The sequence below is a fragment of the Spermophilus citellus genome, assembly GCF_964194105.1.
Source record: "Spermophilus citellus genome assembly, chromosome: 1".
In the NCBI taxonomy this organism is placed as follows: Eukaryota; Metazoa; Chordata; class Mammalia; order Rodentia; family Sciuridae; genus Spermophilus; species Spermophilus citellus.
Genome location: NC_138182.1, coordinates 71,910,810 through 71,930,766, shown reverse-complemented (window position 1 = coordinate 71,930,766; position 19,957 = coordinate 71,910,810). Strand labels below are relative to the sequence as shown.

At 36.3% G+C, this 19,957-nt stretch overlaps 1 protein-coding gene across 3 annotated transcripts in view; it reads left to right on the top strand.

Moving 5' to 3' along the window:
* SGCG (sarcoglycan gamma) overlaps positions 1 to 19,957 on the top strand; it is an 89,615-nt gene that overhangs the window by 37,173 nt on the left and 32,485 nt on the right. For all 3 annotated transcript variants that reach the window (XM_081310117.1, XM_081310115.1, XM_081310116.1), the window contains exons 3-4: positions 8,281 to 8,382; positions 13,604 to 13,691. In XM_081310117.1, the coding sequence (XP_081166243.1) occupies positions 8,281 to 8,382; positions 13,604 to 13,691 (190 nt within the window). The remainder of the gene's footprint in view (positions 1 to 8,280; positions 8,383 to 13,603; positions 13,692 to 19,957) is intronic.

Sequence of the window (19,957 nt, the reverse complement as noted above, 5' to 3'; positions counted from 1 at the left end):
GGTGTTATTCTTCAACATTGGGGAAGCAAGGACTCGTCACCGGTCAACAGCGGTATCAATAACACCAAAGAACACTGAGATTTCAAAGAGATGAAAGAACAGGAGACATAAGGACAATGTTGACAAGAAATGATTAAATTCAAATGAGATTGAGCCAGGTTTTATAATCTACCCACCTGGGATTACAAAGGACCCTAAACACCGGTATCTAAAAATTTATTTCTATTCCTAGAATTAAAAACTATTTAGGAAGTTGTTACAACTGATGCTGAGCATAAAGTTTCTAGAATATTTCATTATATCAATTAGGAAAGAGGACACTAAATGGAAATCAGTGCAACAAAGTGGCTTATTATATTTTTCCTTGTTATATTTCATTTCCATAAAGCTAATATGTATATTAATTTACTTACAGTGCTCATGGCCATAGGATAATGTATATAAGTCATATCTCTAAGTATGTTAAATTTAAATGATATCTTTAAATGACAAATACTTCACAAAAACTTTAGTTATTAATATTTTCTTACACACATAATAGTTCAGTGCACTTACTGGGTATAAGTTTAGCAAAGTATGATTAATGATTCTAAGCTAACTGTATTAAACCCGAAAATTAAATTTTGGTAGTACTTTGGGGAAAGGGGGGATAAATAATGAAAGCAGAATTATAATACTGAATATTACTAAATATTATAATTGTAGGATTATGAAACATTTTGTTGGCAATTTTTGTTTGTTTTCATTTACTCTGGTAATAGGTAGCAATGCCCTTTTTTAGGAGATCAAAAACCCCAAGTGAATTAATCCTTAACAAGGATTTGATATTAATTCATTTTGGAAACCAGCCGTTAGAAACCTTCCATTAAGGACTATCCCATTAAGAATCTTTCATTTGGCAAGTGAGTAAAAGCCTTATTAGACAGCCTCTGCAGATATTTCCTTAGATAAATGTTTTGTCATTAAGCAGTCAGTGATCACTCATAGGAAGCTGGGGAAAATGGAGTTAGATGGCATCTTAATGACTTTTACTTTAGCCCTGTGATTATATAATCATTTGAAAAGGATTTTAAAATCTCAATCAGAAAAGAATGCAACAGAGCAGTGACTACAGGCTTTCTTAAAGGCACGGTCCTCAGGAAGAGCCATCAAAATATCACCTTTGTAGTGATATTTTCTAAAATCTCCATTCACATCTTATAAACTCTAAAAATCTGAAAACAAAATTATACAAACTCCATATGAAAACTTGAAGGGACATTGTTTAACTCAATGGGCTTAATTTTCTTCCTTTCTAAAATACTTGATTTATAACAAATGTTTCTCAAGTCCTTCCTGATGTAAAAACTGATAATTTTATGTCCAATATACTTTACTCATGGATTTTAGGCAAGTTGCATTATCTCACTTTTTGAGAAGAAAACTCATAATCTTATAAAACATTTTCTGCTTTGGGTAAGTACAAATATACTATTGCATACTAACTTCACGATAATGACTGTATTATAAAAAGATTTGATGGCAATCATGATAACAAAAATGCCTTTAGAGTGTTAATTTTTTTTTAATCTTTATTTTTTAAACTCTACTTGGCTTATGTCTGTGATAGGCAGAATTCTAAGTCCCAAGATCCTTGTCCCATGGAGTTGAGTACTCTGAAGCCCTGTGCCTTGAGTGTGGGCAGGACCTGGGTTTGCTTCCAGCCAATAATAGATAAAGGGTTGCCACTTCTTCAGTGAGATTCCAATTACATGGTGAGGAATTTTGCAGATGTAACTAAGGTTCTGAATCACTAAGTTTTTCATTCATCAAAAGGGAGATTATTCTGGGTAGGTCTGACCCATCAGACCTTAAAAGGGGGACAATGCTCTTTTGTAAGGGGCATAATTTTCCTGCTGGTCTTAAAGAGGCGGCTGTCCTGTGTTGAGAGGGTCTGTGTCACTTCATGACAACAGGCTGTGATGGCCATTAAAAGTTGAGAGTGACCCCTACTGACTGCCAGAAAGACAAGAGATCTCAGCCCTACTCTGCAAGAGACTAAATTCTAACAGTCACACATGCTGGGAAAACAACCCCAAGCTCCAGAACTGAATATGTGGCCTGGCTGGCAATTAATTGATTGAAGTCACATGAGACTCTGAATAGAGGCCCCAGCTAAGCTCTTCCTGACCCAGGAAAGTTGTAATAAGATCTGTGCATTGTTTAAAGCTGCTAAATTTGTGCTGATTTGTTACAGGGCAATATAAAACAAATGCAATGGTACCACATTACCCAAAGAAGTGTTTAATTTCTCTTCTGATGTACACTAACAAAAAGAAAAAAAACCCAGAAAATTTCTAAAAACTTATCAGATGACCCTATTCTTGGCAATTTACTAATAGAAAAAAATATTTAAGTTTCAATGTATTGTTGGATATTGATATTCTAAGTTGCTGGGAAGCAACAAAAAGCTAACAATATTTTAGCTTAATCTAAAATATTAATGTGTTTTAACCTTATGGAAACCTTGGTTGGACCCAAGTATATGTGGGTCTTAGGGAAGTCTGGGATGCAGGTTAGGTACACTATCTTAGGAAAGTGCTACCTTAGGGTCATCTGAAAAACAACTTGATTTGCATGGAGTACCAGATTTCATTCTTTTCTCTATTGTCTCATTCATAATGTTTTATGCTGACAGTGTGGATATGATATGTATTAGAGGCATTCTGGGCCTTCACTGGGTAAATGGAAATTGAAGGGATATTCCTGAATGAGATCACACAATCAAGACACTGAATTTTCTCAAAGGTGCAATTTCATTTTTCATATCTCCGTAGTGGTCATACTAGCAAATACATTGAATAGGATTATATTTTATAAGATTCCTTCATGAAAGAAAAAAATGACACCTATGCTATTGAAATTCTATTTTTTTATGTCAATCATTGCTCACTTATTGGACTTAAGAGATCAAATTGAACCAAAACCAAGATTACTCCTACTAAAGTACTTATTAGACTATTCAATAGGCTGCTCGAATAGTGATTTTATTTTGTAATAAAATCTTACATAAAAAATTATACCATAATTTTAGTGATTTTGTTACACGTTAAGAAACCTTTGCTTCTCTTCTTCACAAGAACTGGCACCACATTTTGGTGCCTCTGTTCCTACTTGCCGTCATATGTAAGTAGTAGTCTCACTCAGCCAGATGGTGATTTTGCTCTACTCTCAGAGGCTGGCTCTAGTATGGCCCCTGAAGAAGGGCAGTGGATCCTCATTTGGAGAGAGGTCTCTAATGAAATCGGTTGTGAAAGAAACACAAAATAACACAGTTGCTACTTATGGAAAGCAACATATAAGAATGGAAGGCATTGACAGAATCTGGCACAGAGACTAAAGAAGCCATTCTTCTTCACTGTATCTATCAACTTGTGTGATGTCTTCATGGAACAACATTTTGCCAGGGGTTGGTGAGGATGTGCCTGGTGCGGAGAAGCAGCCTGTTCCCTTTGCTTCTCCTGTGACCCTACCTTTGCCCGTGCCCAGCCCTCATCATCCTCAGATGTTCCTTGGTATGACCTGTTGGCTTACACTCCTGACCTTTCTTTCCCATGCTTTTCAGACTAGTGGAAACCCTGATTATAGAAAAATATGACACTGTGGCATTTTTTAACCAGTACCGTGGAAGTCTTCTCAAATTAATTATACCCTTCTAAAAGGTATTATATTCTATCAGTGCTTTCCAGTCTAAAAACCAAATTGAAATTTTTGATTTATATGTTCTTCTAACAGTGGTATTGAAGCAGAAGTCACTTTCACAGCAGGAAAGTGTATTAGCTTAATGGCATTTTCTTTCTAAGACTGAGTTTGGAGGAGAAAGATAAACCTAGAGCTATTTCAAGTTCAGAGGAATTTCATTGTCACTGGTATCAGTGATACAAATCCTATTATTACTGGTGTCTAAAGATACAAATAGCAGTATAGTTTTAATTTTTATCCTAGGACTATGCCTTCAATTTTTCCTCTTATTATAATTTAATATGAGTGATTTAGCCATATTATAACAAATAAAGAAGGCAGAAGCATGCATTGTCTCATAAGCCACAGGCTCTTGCAAGTGGTGATATTCATCAGCTTGAACTGGAACTGTGATTCACATCCCTGTCATGTGGAGCATTACTATAACAAAAGTAATGGGCTTCAAATGTGAATTTACTCGCTTTCTTTCCTTTCCCAACAGTAATATAAAACTGTTAATGTCTTCTATTAACATAATTGTTTTCTCTCACAAATGTTAATGAAAATAATGTCTTGAAATTATAGACCAACCAAATCTCATTGACTTCAATTTTATTTGATAAAACAAAACTTACTTTAAGATACTGTAAAAGTTTTAATTAGGATTATGTTGAAGGCATGAATCTTTGATGGCACACATATTCAGACAAAACCAAAAACATATATGATCACAGTCAGCCCTTTTTATCTGCAGGTTCTGCAGCCATGGACTCAACCAACTGTGAATAGAAATTTTCAGAATAAAAGTTGCATCTATATTGAACCTATACAGACATTTTTTCTTGTCTTTGTTCTCTAAACAATGTAACAATTATTTGCATAATACTTGCATCGAATTAGTAATTCATCTCTATTTTAAGTCAAAGATGATTTAAAGTATGTAAGGGAGGTACATAGGTTCTATGCAAATATCATGACATTTTATATAAAAAGCTTAAGCCCCTAGGGATTTTGGTATCTGTGGATGGTCCTGGAACCAATTCCCATGAATACAAAAAAAATTGTATTTATACTAATTAAATTCTCAGTTAATGCTTGGCATAAAATTATAAAGTCCATTGGCCAAAATTATTATTTGTTCTATTTCCAATATGACATTAAAGTACCTGCCATCCCTATTAAACTTCCCAGTGCAAAAAAAAAGTAGTCATACTCAGACAAAAAACACTACCCCATTTGTAAAATATGGATCTCAGATGATATGTGAGATGTTAATATAATGAGATGGAACTCAAGAAATAACTAAAATAAGACCTACTTTTTCAGTAGTCACCATTGCCATACCATAATAGTTGAACTACAACCAGGTGCAATGGCACACACGTGCCTATCCCAGCTGAGGGAAACTGAGGCAAGAAGATTGCAAGTTCAAGACCAGCCTGGACAACTTAGTGAGACTCTATCTCAAAATAAAAAATAAAAAGGTCTGAGTATGTATCTCAGTAGTAGAATACCCCTGAATTCAATCCCTAGTACTAAGAAGAAGGGAAGGGAAAGAGGAAGAAATTATATACAACTTTCAAATGTGGAACTCAGACCAATTTCAGCACAAAATGTTAAATAGAATTTCAAAGATGACAGCACTTAAAAATTAGAAACATTGAATAAGATAATTATCTTTTCCTCGTAACAAAAGCTATTAGAATCTTGAACATGTTTCCTCAGCATAGTCCCTCCATGACAAAGTTTGTCGTTGACATTCTATTAAATCTCTAAAGACTTCCCCTTCTAGCTGGGCTCAGTGCAGGTCCTGCATCCTCTGAAACACATTCTCCAATTCTCCAACACTCTTTAACAAAACCCCACTGTAAATTCTTGAAGTTTCCTATACTAGTAGTCTATTTATAGCAGAGAAACTAAGGAACCAATAGATCGTTGTACTTTTTTTTCTTTTGGTACCAGGGATTGAACCCAGGGGCGCTGCCACTGAGCCACATTCCAGCCCTTTTTGTATTTTATTTAGAGACAGGGTCTCCTTGAGTTTCATAGGGCCTCACCAAGTTGCTGAGGCTGGCTTTGGACTCAAGATCCTCCTGCCTCAGCCTCCTGAGCCACTGGGATTACAGGCATGTGCCACAGCTCCTGGCAGAGCATCGTACTGATTTGAATCCCCAGCCATATTACAGTGACTTGCACACAATTATGTACCTAGTAAATATTTTATAATTCTAAAACATAGGTAGAAATTAAAGATGACTTTGTCAGGTGTATGTGTGATTATTAAGTTAGCAAAGATCAAGAAAGAATGACACAAATTTAATACTGGATTGACAGGTTAAAATTTCTCTAGCATTTTTCCAACAGACTGATGGACCCAGGATTACAATCCAAATATCATTAATTTATTATTTTGTTAGGAGTATACTTAATGGACCATAACATTTCCTCACAAATTCTCTCATCTATTTGCCAATGCACCTAAACAAATTGATCTATAAAATATGTACATTCTCATAGTTGTTGCTTCCCAAAATTTGCTGAAAGGTATTTATCATCTAATATTGACTTTTCTTTCTATATAATGTCCAGGTGATTGGTGGCAAGGACATTAATTATGTTTTAATATAGTTCTCAGTTGTTAGGTGCATAAAACAATAGGGACCAATAGATTCAACATAGACTTCTTCAGCTGATCATGATTGCTTATGCTTTAATCTCAAAATAGATTCTGCTGAAATCATCTGGTCCGAGTGCCACTACACTGTTTGGAAATATATTGAGAAGCACATTCTGATAAATGTGGATATCTGTTTGCAATTCTTGAGTAGCAGTAACTGATGGTTATGGTGATACGTGTGACGGCACGGCACTGATGATGGTAACCTTGGAGTACTGCTTTGAGACAGTGCATCACTGCTCAGTATGTAGCAGACTATATCACTACGGCATCCAAATAGAATGTATGGGACTGCCATTCAGGATGTTTTCTGATATTGTTGTGCAGCAGGTCACTCAGAAAATACACCAAGTCCCAGTTTTGTTTAAATCGAAGAGTCTTTATTCCAACCAGCCTGGACTGCTTCCCACAAGAGCAAGTTGTCTCTACAGAAAACCGCCTGGAGCTTCAACATTTTAGGTATTGAAAGGCCAAAACCACATCCAGGTTGTACAATTGTTACCAACATCCACCTCCAGAGCATTTTTTATCCTGTAAAACTGAAACTGTACACACATTCTACAATTACTCCTCCTTTTCCCTTCTCTTAGGCCCTGACAACTACCATTCCATTTTCTGTCTCCAAGTCCCTCATCTGAGAAGGATCATGCAATATTTGACTTTTTGTGACTTACCACAATGTCCTCAAGGTTCATTCATGTTGTAGCATGTGTCAGAATTTCTTTCCCTTTTTAAGTCTGAATAATATCCCATTGTGTGTTCAAGCCACATTTTGCTTATCCATTTATCTGTGGATGAACACTTGGCCTGATTTCCCTATTTTCGCCACTGAGATGGTTAGAAGTGGAGTTACAGAGTCAACACAGGAAAAGACAGGACTGAGCTGTCAAAGATAGATACAGAAGGACAAGAGGAGGAAACTGAGAATGCAATTCTGGGGGGTGGAGGAAGTCATGAAAACTAGAGGAAGATAGTTTTTCAGGGAGAAATAGTCCCAGTTAAGACTGCAAAGAAAAGAAGCTAAAGATGCCCACAAGATTTGATAGCATGGTGGCCACTGGTGACCTCCAGAATTTTGACATCTGCTTGGTAATCCTTCATAACAATCAAAGGTTCCTTGAACAGAGCTCTCCACCCTCCTGAATTGTTCTTGCTTTTCTCCAATAAATATTTACTACGTAGTGAACATAGTGACACACTTGAAGCCTTATAAAGGTATTTATGGTGTTTTGGGTATGTGATGAAATTATTCTGTATCCTTGTGGTTTCACAAATTTATAGATGTATTAAAACTCATAGAACTTTATGCCTCACAAGAATCTATTTTATTGTCTTTATTTAAAACTAAAAAGAAATATTAATGGTAAAGTTTCTTTCTTATATATGGTTGTGAGGTCTTGGATGTTTATTGTAAAATGATTCTTCAAGTCTTATAGGTATCTTCTAAATAGTCCTTGAATTTATACAAGATTTTTTTTGGGGGGGCAGGGTGCTGGGGATTGAACTCAGGGGCACTCAACCACTGAGCCACATCCTCAGCCCTATTTTGTATTTTATTTAGAGACAAGGTCTCACTGAGTTGCTTAGCACCTCACTAAGTTGCTGAGGCTGGCTTTGAACTCGTGATCCTCTTGTGGCAACCTCCAGAACCACTGGGATTACAGGCATGTGCCGCAGTGCGCGGCAGCTTTACACAAGATTTTCAAAAACTTGAATATTGAATAAAAGCAAGTAGAGTTTTAAATGAGGAAATTACAAGAAATAATCAACAATGTGGAAGGAAATATATGGAGATATATGTGTAAATATATGGAGATATATGTCAATATCGAAATATGAAAAAGACAGTAATAAAAAATTCTATTTATCTCATTTTTTAACAGGTAGGAATGGGTCATTTGCATGTAACAAATGATGGACTTCGCCTGGAAGGAGAATCAGAATTTTTATTACCATTATATGCCAAAGAAATACGCTCCAGAGTGGTAAGAAAATGATGAAAGATTTAAATAATTTGTTCTTTATGAAAAATAAATAATGATTAAGTATTCAGTATTAATGGAAGAAATTTTTAAAAAGCATATATGTCCATACATTCATGCTCTTCTCTTTATTTAAAAAAATAAAAAACTTGGCTATTAGGTTGTGGAACTCATCTCTGATATTATATCCTATAAAGATTTTATTTTCATGTGCTTTGGATCTGAATGTGATGACCTCAGTAATTTAGGCCATAATTAACTAAAGATCTTAGAAATGAAAATTTTTACCACACACCATTTAAGCTTTAATCAATGCAATTTCAGGGCATTCAAATTATCTTAGAGAAATTAGTTCCATAGTAGTATGTTCTGCATTAGTTATTCTAATTACAGATTAAGATCTCATAGAATAGTAGGGGATAGGAAAGGTAGCAGAATACAACAGTCACTAATATGCCATTATGTAAAAATGTGAATATGTAACAGATGTGATTCTGCAATCTGTATTTGGGGTAAAAATGGGAGTTCAAAACCCAATTTGAGTCAAATGTATGAAAGATGATATATCATGAGCTATGTAATGTTTTAAATAATCAATAAAAAAAATAAAAAATTAAAAAATTAAAAAATAAAAAAAGATCTCATAGAATTATCCATAATCGGGTGCAACATCATTATTAAATAATTGTGTGACTTTAAAAGTAAATCAAGCTGGGTACAGTGGTGCAAGCCTGTAATCCCAGTGGCTCAGAAACTGAGGCAGGAGGATCGCAAGTTCAAAGCCAGCGTCAGCCACTGTGAGGTGCTAAGCAACTCAGGGAGATCCTATCGCTAAATAAAATACAAAATAGGACTGGGGATATGGCTCAGTGGTTGAGTGCCCATGAGTTCAATCTCTAGTACCTCCCCGCCCCCAAAAAATAAAAGTGAATCAAAATTTTCTTTATTCACCTCCAACAAATTCATAAAGAGGAGAGTCAAAAATAAAATACAAAAAAGTCAAATGATTTTTGTAATATGTTCTATTTTTTCTTCTGTTAGACCAAAAACTGTGTAGTAAACACAATCATTTTGATGATAGGTTATTGATAAATTATACTATTTGAAGAGTACAGCCTTCCTTTTCCTTCTGTATTTCTAAATGTGAGTGGATATTTTGGTATCTCCTGCCTGCAGAGGCTATACAGCTGCTATAGAGAAATTAGAAAATAACAGAATTACTGTTAAGAAACAGCAGATCTCGCTGAGAAAAAAAACACTCCTAATGTAAACACTGGACCTTTCACCCAGCTCTTACTACCAGCTATAGTAGTAGACACAGCATAAAACTTACATTTAAATACCAGAAAGATGAGATACCAGAGAATGCAAAGCATCTAAGTTGTTTTATGCAGTACTATACTGTATCACTTCTAGAAATATCTTTTTGGAGGTAGTAGTAGACAAATGATACATGCATAAGTCTGATTCTGTGAGCTTATTCTGGCAATACAATCAATCAGATGACATTTCAGGGTGTTATAGCCCTGTCATAAAGGAACGTGGAAAATTAAATCAACATAAAGAAAGAATTCAAATATTAGAACATATCCTTTTTTCTTCCATCTTTTGGAAGAGATGGGACTGGTAGAATACCTGATGATAGAAATCAGGTGACTAAATTAGAGTGAATGTAATATTCTGGAATTAATAACTTTCAGTAATATTTTATCAGACTTCTTCATCTCCGGTACACTTTAAAAAAAAGCAGGGAGCAAAATTGCAAAAATATTTTAGATAAGCACATATTAAAGTCTCATAATGTGGTATTAATGGATATGTCAATCAACACATAAAATTACATGAACAATTTAAATAGTATGCGATAACACAGCCATACAGAATTATGTAACTAATCTGACCTTCCAACAGTAGCAGCCACCAAACAAAACTGTGTCTCACCACTTCTGTATGCACTGATATGTTAGTTTTCTTTTCAAAGGTAAGTCTAGAAAGAAATTTTACATAAAATTACAAAACATAAATTACTTTATAAATTTGCAAAATTTGCCACATAATTCACTTACCTACAATGCTGGACTAAAAGAATTTCTTCATTATAAATATAAATCAGCATGGTGCTCTGATCTCTAATGTCTGATTATTCAATAATTCCTTGAAAACAATACTGAAATAATGCATTAAATCCACTCACTCTGCCCATTAACCCAAATACATAAAAATTATTTCTGATAAGACAAAAAGGCTTTATAGGTTTAATATCCCTTAATCTAAATTCTAATAACCAGAGTGTTTGGGATTTGGGTTTTTTAAAAAATATTTTGAAATATTTGCCTAAACATAATGAACTATCCTGGGGATAGGACCCAAGTCTAAAAGTGAAATATTTATACTTTATATACAATACTTTATACACATAGCCAGAAGGTAATTTATATAATATTTGTAGTGCACCTGAATTTTAACTGTAACCCATCATATGAGATCAGGTGTGGAATTTTCCACTTGTAGCATCATATTGATGCTCAAAAAATTGCAAATTTTGGAGCACTTTGGGTGTTGGATTTTCAAATTAGCACTGCTCAACCTATAGTTAAAAACATACTATGAACAAACAGAAATGAGACAGAACTATCTGGAGTTTTAGTCAGCTTTTTCAGTGCTCTGAACAAAATGCCCAACAAGAACAAATTAGAGGAAGAAACGTTTATTTTGGCTCATGATTTCAGAGGTTCAGTGCACTGTCAACTGATCCCATAGCTCTGGGCCCTAGTGAGGCAGAACATCATGGCAGAGGGGCATGGCAGGGGAAAGTAGCTCAGGACATGGCAGCCAGGAAGCAGAGAGGGAGAGAATTCCCCTCACCAGGGACATGCTCCCAGTGACCCACCTCCTCCAGCAACACCTTACCTGCCTACAGTTACGGCCCCCTTAATCCGTATCAGATTTACACAACAATTTTATTATCTCATAACCTAATCATTTCACATCTAAGAATTCTTCCATTTGAAATTTGGGCGAACATCTCATAACCAAACCATAACACCTGGTGATAATGTTTTACTCAAAATAATTATCTTTGAGATTCACAGTCCTGAAAAGAAGCAGGTAACCTACAGCCAAAGCCCACAGAATAACAAGAATCAAAATGTCACCTACATGGATGAGACTCCAGCCAGACCACTGCATGAGACAGTGAGGAAGGCAGAAAACAGCTGTAACTACTGCCCATCTCCCTTGAATAAAGCTGCACACCTGTGGGAAGGAGGCCAGAACTGGAATGTCACTGAGGACCGAAGCCCAAAGCCACTATTGTAAGACCCAGAGACCTTGGGATCCAAACAGAAATAGAGGATACTCAGCCAATGGTGGCATAAACTAGCAAAAGTTTTTCTATTCTTACTTAACAAGAAGCAGGAGGGGCAAGGACAGCACTGATTCAGAACTCAGCAAAGGTTGGCTCCAGCATCTTTGCCATCCTCTGCTTCCCTCCACCCCTTCACTAGACGACTGCTAGACCATATCCACGGCCCATGGCAGAGCAATGGGCCATATTGGTGCCTGTGTGCCTTCCATTAGAAAGCAAGAACTTGCCTAGAAACTCCCGCACTGCCCTCAGCAGACTGCAGCTCACATCTCATTGACCAGAGTTGTCATTTGGCTACCCTTAGCTGTAAGACAGGATGGGCAAACAAGCATTTAGTTCCCTGCCTTCACAGTGGAAGGCAGTCCTTTTTTAGTAAAAGAGTTGGAGAGTGCCTGTTGGCTCAAATGACCAAAAGTGAACCCCACAAGAGCCGAATTTGTATAGACAAGGGAATGAATCTTACAGCTCTAACCTGATCCCTGCTCTAAAAGGGGCTGGGCGGTGGCATCTAAAGATCTCATTTCATCCTGGAATTGTCATTGCCAGGTATAACTTTGGATGAGCAGTAATTTACTCTCTCTGAACTCAATTACTTCATCTCTATAATAGGTACCTACTTCATAATGTAGAAGATGAAATGAGGGAATCCCAGCTAAAACTATTGGTAAAGTGTTAGTTAACTCTTTTAATCATGATAGTTATTTTCCAACAATGCAAAAACAAGAATTGAGGTCACAGCACTGGGGAAAATGAACATCACTTGAAAGATCACATAATTCCCTATTCTTTGGGAGGATATTCAGTTCTTCTGCATGAAACATTAACCCCTGAGTCCCACAGTCAGATTACTGCAGTCCTGTTGAAAGCAATTATTTATATAAATGCAAGAAATCTTCTACATAACAGAGGCAATCATTCAAAATTATGATAACCCAGAAAACACTTTCTCATGACTTTAATTCCCAACAAAAAGTTCAAAAAACAAAGACACCCAACAAATTGTTAATTTTTTTAGAATTAAATTTATTTTTAACTGACACATAAAACCATAAAAATTATTTATATTAATGTAGTACTATGTGATGTTTTGATATATGTATACATTAGGTAATGTTTAAATCCAGTTAAAAGAGGAAATATTAGATAATTATACTGGCCAAATTATATTGGTATATTACGTGCATGTACAAATATGTAACAGCAAATCCCACCACTATGTACAATTATAATGAACCAATAAAAAACTTAAAATAAGAAGCAAAAATAAAAATAAATAAATAAATCAGCTTAAATGTAACTATCTCCTCAAATGTTCATCATTTCTTTAAGGTAACAATATTCAAGGTTATTTCTTCCAGCCTTTTTAAATGGACAGTATACTATTGTTATCTATAGTCACCCTACTGTGCAATAGCACCCTAGAACTTCTTATGCCTAATTCTAACCTGATACTCATCAATCAGCCTCTCCCCATTCACCCACCTTCCTATTATCCAATTTCTCTCCTTAAAATATGTCTTCTTTGGACATAAATAACAGCAAAAGGATTTGAATTCCTTGGAAAAGAAAAAGCAATAATTTGAACTTGAGCATATTTGACATTTATCTTGAAAACTGATTGGCACATTGTAAATAGTACGCATAGTATTACAAACCCATAAAATTGTTATAGTTTATGAAAAAAAGTTTATACATTTATTTCTTTAACATAATGTAATCCAGGATTTTTCACAGTTTAAGCCAAAAATCTATAGGGTCCTAGGATCTGTGGCAATGGAGACATTTTATATAACTCTGGCTCTTTCTACAGATATGAAGATATGATATATTTAGCTGATTTGGTAAATCTCTTTCTAGGACTCCTCTCTGCTTCTGCAGTCAACTCAGAATGTTACCGTCAATGCACGCAACGCAGAAGGGGAGGTCACAGGCAGGTTGAAAGTGGGTGAGTCCAACTTCCTCTCAGCACTTTGTATGCATGAGGTCCATGAGCAGTGCTACACAAATAAATTAATTTTTATTCTAAGGAATTCAAAGCTTATTTATGAGTAAGAAATCATAATTTTTCTAAATTATAAAATGTGTTGACCACAGAGAATGGTTAATACCACAGGAAGGGGTAAAGGAGCTGGAAGCACAGTATGAAATGCTTTAACCCAAATTGTTTTGTTTCCAAGAAATAGAAGATCTTTCAACTGAGTGAAAGGAAGAGAATATTTATTATAGCGCATGCGCATACACACACCTCTTAGTGACCAAAGTAAAAGAACTAAAGTAGCTGTTCTCAAGAGAACAGAACCAGAGCAGAATGCCAAAAGCATATACATATTCTCTTCCTCCTTTCTTCAAATGTTACTTTTCCATTTCTCTCACTTCTCTTTCTCTCTCCTTCTACCCATATACTCCATTCTCCTCCTTTTCAGGGTATCTCCACCCATCAGTTCCTTTTGGGTATATGGTTTCATCACTTCCGTCTCTACTGATCCTGCAGGGCCTCCCTGGTTCTGTTGTTCTCAGCATCAACCACTGTAATTTCAAATTATACAAATTCTAAAATGTCAACAAAGTCCCCTAATTAACCCAATTCAATCATTCAACCAACTGCCTCTGGGTCAGCTATGCACACCTATCCAATCAGCTAATGACATAGAATAAGGTCTCCTAGGAATGAGGTCACATGGAAGCTAGCAGAAGGAAAAAAGGACCAACAAGAAAGAATATGCACTTAACCCTCTTTATCTGTGGGTTCCTCATCCTCAGATTCAGCCAACCACAAATGGAAATTAATTTTTTTAATTATATCTATTCTGAACATGTATAAACTTTATTTTCTTCTCATTGTTTTCTAAACAATATACTATAGCAACTATTTTCATGGCATTTACATTGTTTTAGGTATTCTAAGTCATAAGAATGATTTAAAGCATAGAGAAATATTGTGAGTTATATGCAGATACTGTGTTATTTTATATAAGGAACTTAAGTACCTGTGGATTTGGGCATCTCTGGGGATCCTGGAACCAATTCCTCATGGATTCTGAGAAGCAACTGTAGGTGATAGAAATAACAAAAGAGCACCTAGCTGGTGGAAAGAATGCATGTCATTCTCTATACCTCAATCCTACACAGATCTGTCAAATCTAGGAAATTGGATTGCCCTTGTGATTATCGGGAGGTAGATAAAAGGTACACTGCCAACGCAAGCTGGTAACTTCCATTGCACTGTAAACAGCATACATTAACCAGATGATGACTTTCATTATACTGATAAAAGGTGTTCCATTTTTTTATGTTGTTTTAATTTTTATAGCATATTCTGAATAATGAATTGCATTTTTCTTTCACTTAAAAATGAAACTTTTGATCACTCAGTCCAGTGAAATTTCCAGTTGCTCTAGAAATGGACCTGAGTTGACCTAACATCCATATTCTTGAAACTTGGGATATCAAATTCTATTTTCCTAATGAGTTATACAGTATTACAATTTTTATCATTTCTTTAAAATCCTTAGCTGCCTAGATTTTAAATGTTTGTGAGGGGTTTTGCTAATTTTTCACATTCATACAAAACGCATATTGAATGCCTGTGTATGTTTCTACATGCTGTTTTATCATAACATATGAAGAATATGCAATTATTACTTAGAAGCACCAAAAGTAGAAGAATTATTTACTCTTGTAAAATTTAATTCGCATAAATACTCATTTGCTTATTTATCTTTTTGTTAAATATGGGTTTACATGTAGCAAACAAAGAGCTCAGAAATAATACAAACATACCTCTCATTTCATAGGTAGACAAATGCAAGTACTGAAAAGCTAATTTTTTCAAGAACACATAGACATTTAATTGAAAAGTCAAAACAGGAATGACCCAAGAAGTGCTTCTCTCAGCTGGCTGCTTCCGCTAGTCCTCCTGCCCGTCAATTTCCTGAAATTACATGTCAGTAACTATTCTATTGGTTGCAAACATAGTTTCCACTTCTGTCACCAAGGAATGACTAGGTGTTATACAGTTGTTGTTGTTGTTGTTGTTGTTTTTCAGTTACCCATTGAAATTACTTTGGTCCAAAATTTAAATCTCAAATCTTTAGTTTTAAACTCATGCCACATTGTTTCTAATTCATGACTTATCCTAAACCTTTGTCCAGAAAGTCTATTATGTTGAGGATCTTTAGATAGGAAGTATCACTCAGCTCTCCAAATTCAAGAGCCTTTTCAGTAAATGACTTCCCACAGTCAAAATCCTTCCAGCCTCATTTTTCCTGGAAGATGTAAACTTGAGCCAGTTTGGATATTAAGTTGTAATTTATGGGAAGTAGCCAAATTAATCCTATTTATTTAAAGGAATAGCTATTTTCTATTCAACCACTAGGGGGGGAAATGACATACCATACAATCAAAACCAAAAATACTGATGAAATTCCAAAGGAATCAAACATTACAAAGCGTGTACTAGGAACTGGCATTTCAAGTCTGAACTAAATGATGCCAAGTCATAAGCAACAACAAGGAGGTCTTACTGGAGGTATATGCAGCTCTGGTTACTAGAGCTAATTTTCCTTCAATTTCAAATAGCAAAAATCAATCAGAGTTAGCTTAAAAATAAAGGACACATCAGGAAGTGTGCAAATTGCACCTATCCCAGTTGGTAGGGCTAAGAGATGAATTTTCTGAGAACTGAGCCAGGCTGCAACCAATGTGTCCTACAGAAACAATCACCAAACTAGGTATAACATGCCCCCAGTATGTCCCTGGCCTTTACCTCAAGGAATGTCTGCAGTTTAGGCAGTCTAATCACTACAAATGCCCTGTGGAGATCTTCAAATTACAATGAAATAAACACAGTAGCTGTCAGTCAGTGTTTCATCACTGTGACCAAAACACCTAACAAGAACAACTTACAGTAGGAAAAGTTTGCTCTGGAGTCCGTGGTAAGGTGGAGCATCATGGAAGAAGGGCATGGCAGAGGAAAGTTGTTCACTTCATAGTAGCCAGGAAGCAGAGTGGGCAGGGGTGGGGAGCCAAGGAACAAGATATAATCTCCAAGGCCATGCCTCCAGTAACCTACTTTCTCCAACCACACCCTACTTGCCTATAGTTACCATCCAGAATAGTCAAACTTTCAATTATCAACCTAGCAAATGTACTAATTCACCAATTAGGTTACAGCTTTCACCTCTGAACATTGCAACATTATCTCACACATGAGCCTTTGGGGGACACCTAATAGCTAATCCATAACATTCATCCCCTGTCCACCAAATTAAATGTCTATCTCACAAAGCAAAATGCATTTAGTTTATCTTTAAGAGTCCAAATAATCGTAATGGTTTTAGCAATGCCCAAAAGTGCAAATTTAAAGTCACATCTGAGCCTCAAGACAAACTCCTGGTTGTGAGCCCCCATAAAAGTCAAAAATATTCCATATACCCAACATACAATAGCACAGAGTAAATGTCTCCATTTTAAAAGGGAGAAAGAAGGGAATAGAAAGAAGAGATGGAACCAAACCAGCCAGGCAAACATCAGTTCCTGCAGCAACATGTTTGACATCAGGGGCACATGGCAGTGAGATGTGATCTACAAACATCTCTGCGCTCCTGCTCCTATGTCCTTGCCAGTTGCAGCCCATATGGCCTCTCTCAGGCTAGCTCTCTCCAGAGCCGGCAGCTTTTTCATTTTGGGAGACGGTCCACATTACTAGCATCTCTTAATTTCTAGGGTCTCCATTTTAGCTCCAGCTTTTCCTTGACTGCTATATGCGTCACCCTCTCAGGGGTAGCCCACAGGGATTTTGACCCTATTAAAATTTGCCTAACCTTCTAAGCCTTTTCTTTGAAATCTCGGTGGAAGCCTCCATGTTGCTCTAACTCTAGCATCCTGCATTCCTGAGGAAACAGCACAGCATGAGCAATGCCAAGGTTTGTCACCTGCTTAAGCAGTAGCTACCCCAACCCCAACACACACCCACCTTGGATCACAGCCATAGTGGCTTTTGAATACCTGAGAAACTGAGCACTATGAAAACACAGATTCTGAAGAAATAGCTTTTTAGGCACCCAGGGTGCTCCCATAATTTCTTTTAAAAGGAGTTTTCTCTTTTACACCTTTGACCCCATGATGGGTGTGGTCTTGCTGATTTTTGAAAAGCCCTCAAAGCATTGTCTACTTTTCTCTTGTGGAAGTAATCTCTCTAACAACCCACCTTTTATGGCCCCAGTTTTATATGTACATTTTTGTCTAAACTGCAAGTGTTTAAATTTATTTTTCTGTTTTTTGCTCCTGGTTCTTACAGTAAAATGGATAAAATTTTGTCAGCAATACCCACACCACCACCTGAATGTTGTGTTGTCTTGAAATTTTCTCTGCCAGATTGATTAGTTCATGACCTTTAAATTAGGCTTTACAGAAAGTCTCAGCACATGAGCAAAATATAGACAAGTCTTTTTGTCAGAATGTAACACGAATGGCCTCTAGCTTAATTTTTAGTAGAGTCCCTGGTCCACTCTGAAACCTCACAAGCACAGTCTTTACTATCCACATTTCCTTCAGCATTTTGGTCTCTTGAGTTCTAACCAGAATCACCTACTAAGCACTGTTGACAATATTTTAAGACTTTCTCAACCTGAATCTCTTAACTTTAAAAAAATAAAAATTAAAAAAATTAAAAATATAAAACTCTTTCTTCAAACCAGTTCCAAAATCTTCTTAACCAAATGGTCAGTTTAGTCACAGCAACAACCCTGGCCTGCCACCAATTTGTGTGGTAGTCACTTTATCATCGAGGTGACCAAAATACATGACAAGAACAACTTAGAGGAGGAAAGGTTTTTTTGAGCTCACAATTTCAGTCCATAGTCAGCCAACTCCATCACTCTGGGTCTGTGGTAATGGGGAGCATTGTGACAGAATGGAATGGTGGAGGCAAGCTGTTTTCCATGGTAGCCAGGAGGCATAGAGAGAGAGGGAGGAGCCTGGGGACCAGATATAATCTCTAAAATTCTGCCCTCAGTGACCTACTTCCTCCAGGCACACCCCAACTGTCTATATTTACCATTCAGTACAGAAGTCCTTTAAAATTAATAATCAAATGAATTTTTACTGATTAGGTTAAAGTTCTCATAATCTAATCATTTCACTTCTGAATATTTCTGCATTGCCTCACACATAAGCTCTTGGGGGACACCACTTATTCAACCCATAACAGTAGGGGAGCTGCTGATGTTTATGTTTGTGGTAGTTGATTTTAAATGTCAACTTGACTGGATTAAAGGATTCCTCTTCACCTGGTAAAGCATTATTTCTAGGTGTATCTATGAGGGTGTTTTCAGAGGTGATGGTATGCAGTTAGACAGACTAAAAAGAAAAGATCTACCCTTATTTTAGGCAGGCACCATTCGGTCAGTTGGGAACCTGAATAGTACAAAAAAGGCAGAGAAAAGATGAATTTACTCTCTCTCCTGAATGCCCACATCCTACTGCCCTTGCACATTAGACCCCAAGATCTTCAGTCTTGGACTCTAGGACTTAACATCAGCATCCCCCCTGGTATTTCAGAATTTTAACCTCAGACTGAGAATTATAGCATCAGCATCCCTGGTTCTGAGGCCCTTGGACTTGGGCTAAGTCATGCTACTGACCATCCCTGGGCCTCCAGCTGCAGATGGTCTGTTGTGAGACTTCTCAGCCTCTGTAATCATGAACCATTTCCCATAATAAATTCCTCCTCATATATCTATCTTGTCCTCCTGTCTATCAATCTGCACTTGTGTGTGTGTGTGTGTGTGTGTGTGTGTGTGTCCCTGACTGGTCCTGTCTCTCTGGACAACACTGACTAAACTAGTTAATGCCACCCAGAAATCTAAATCACTTTCCTCAATACTGAAAGATCTGCTCTGCTACAGTCACAGTCTTGGATCCAAAACTTTAATGACATTTTCAAGGCTTTGATCTTACTGAGAAATAAGAATCTCATTGGTCCCTCAAGTTCGTTAGAGTTCATTGAACTTCTCTATTCAAAGAATTATTGTGGTAAGCTTTCAAGAAAGACTATATATTCAGAGTGTATCTGATATAAATGTAAAATATAAGTATTATAAGGTGAATATAGTATTGCAGAATTTCATGCATATAATGTTAAGAACCGTAATGCAACTTATAAAGATGTCTTTGGGTAAAATAGTTGAACTCAATGCAAGAAACATTTGG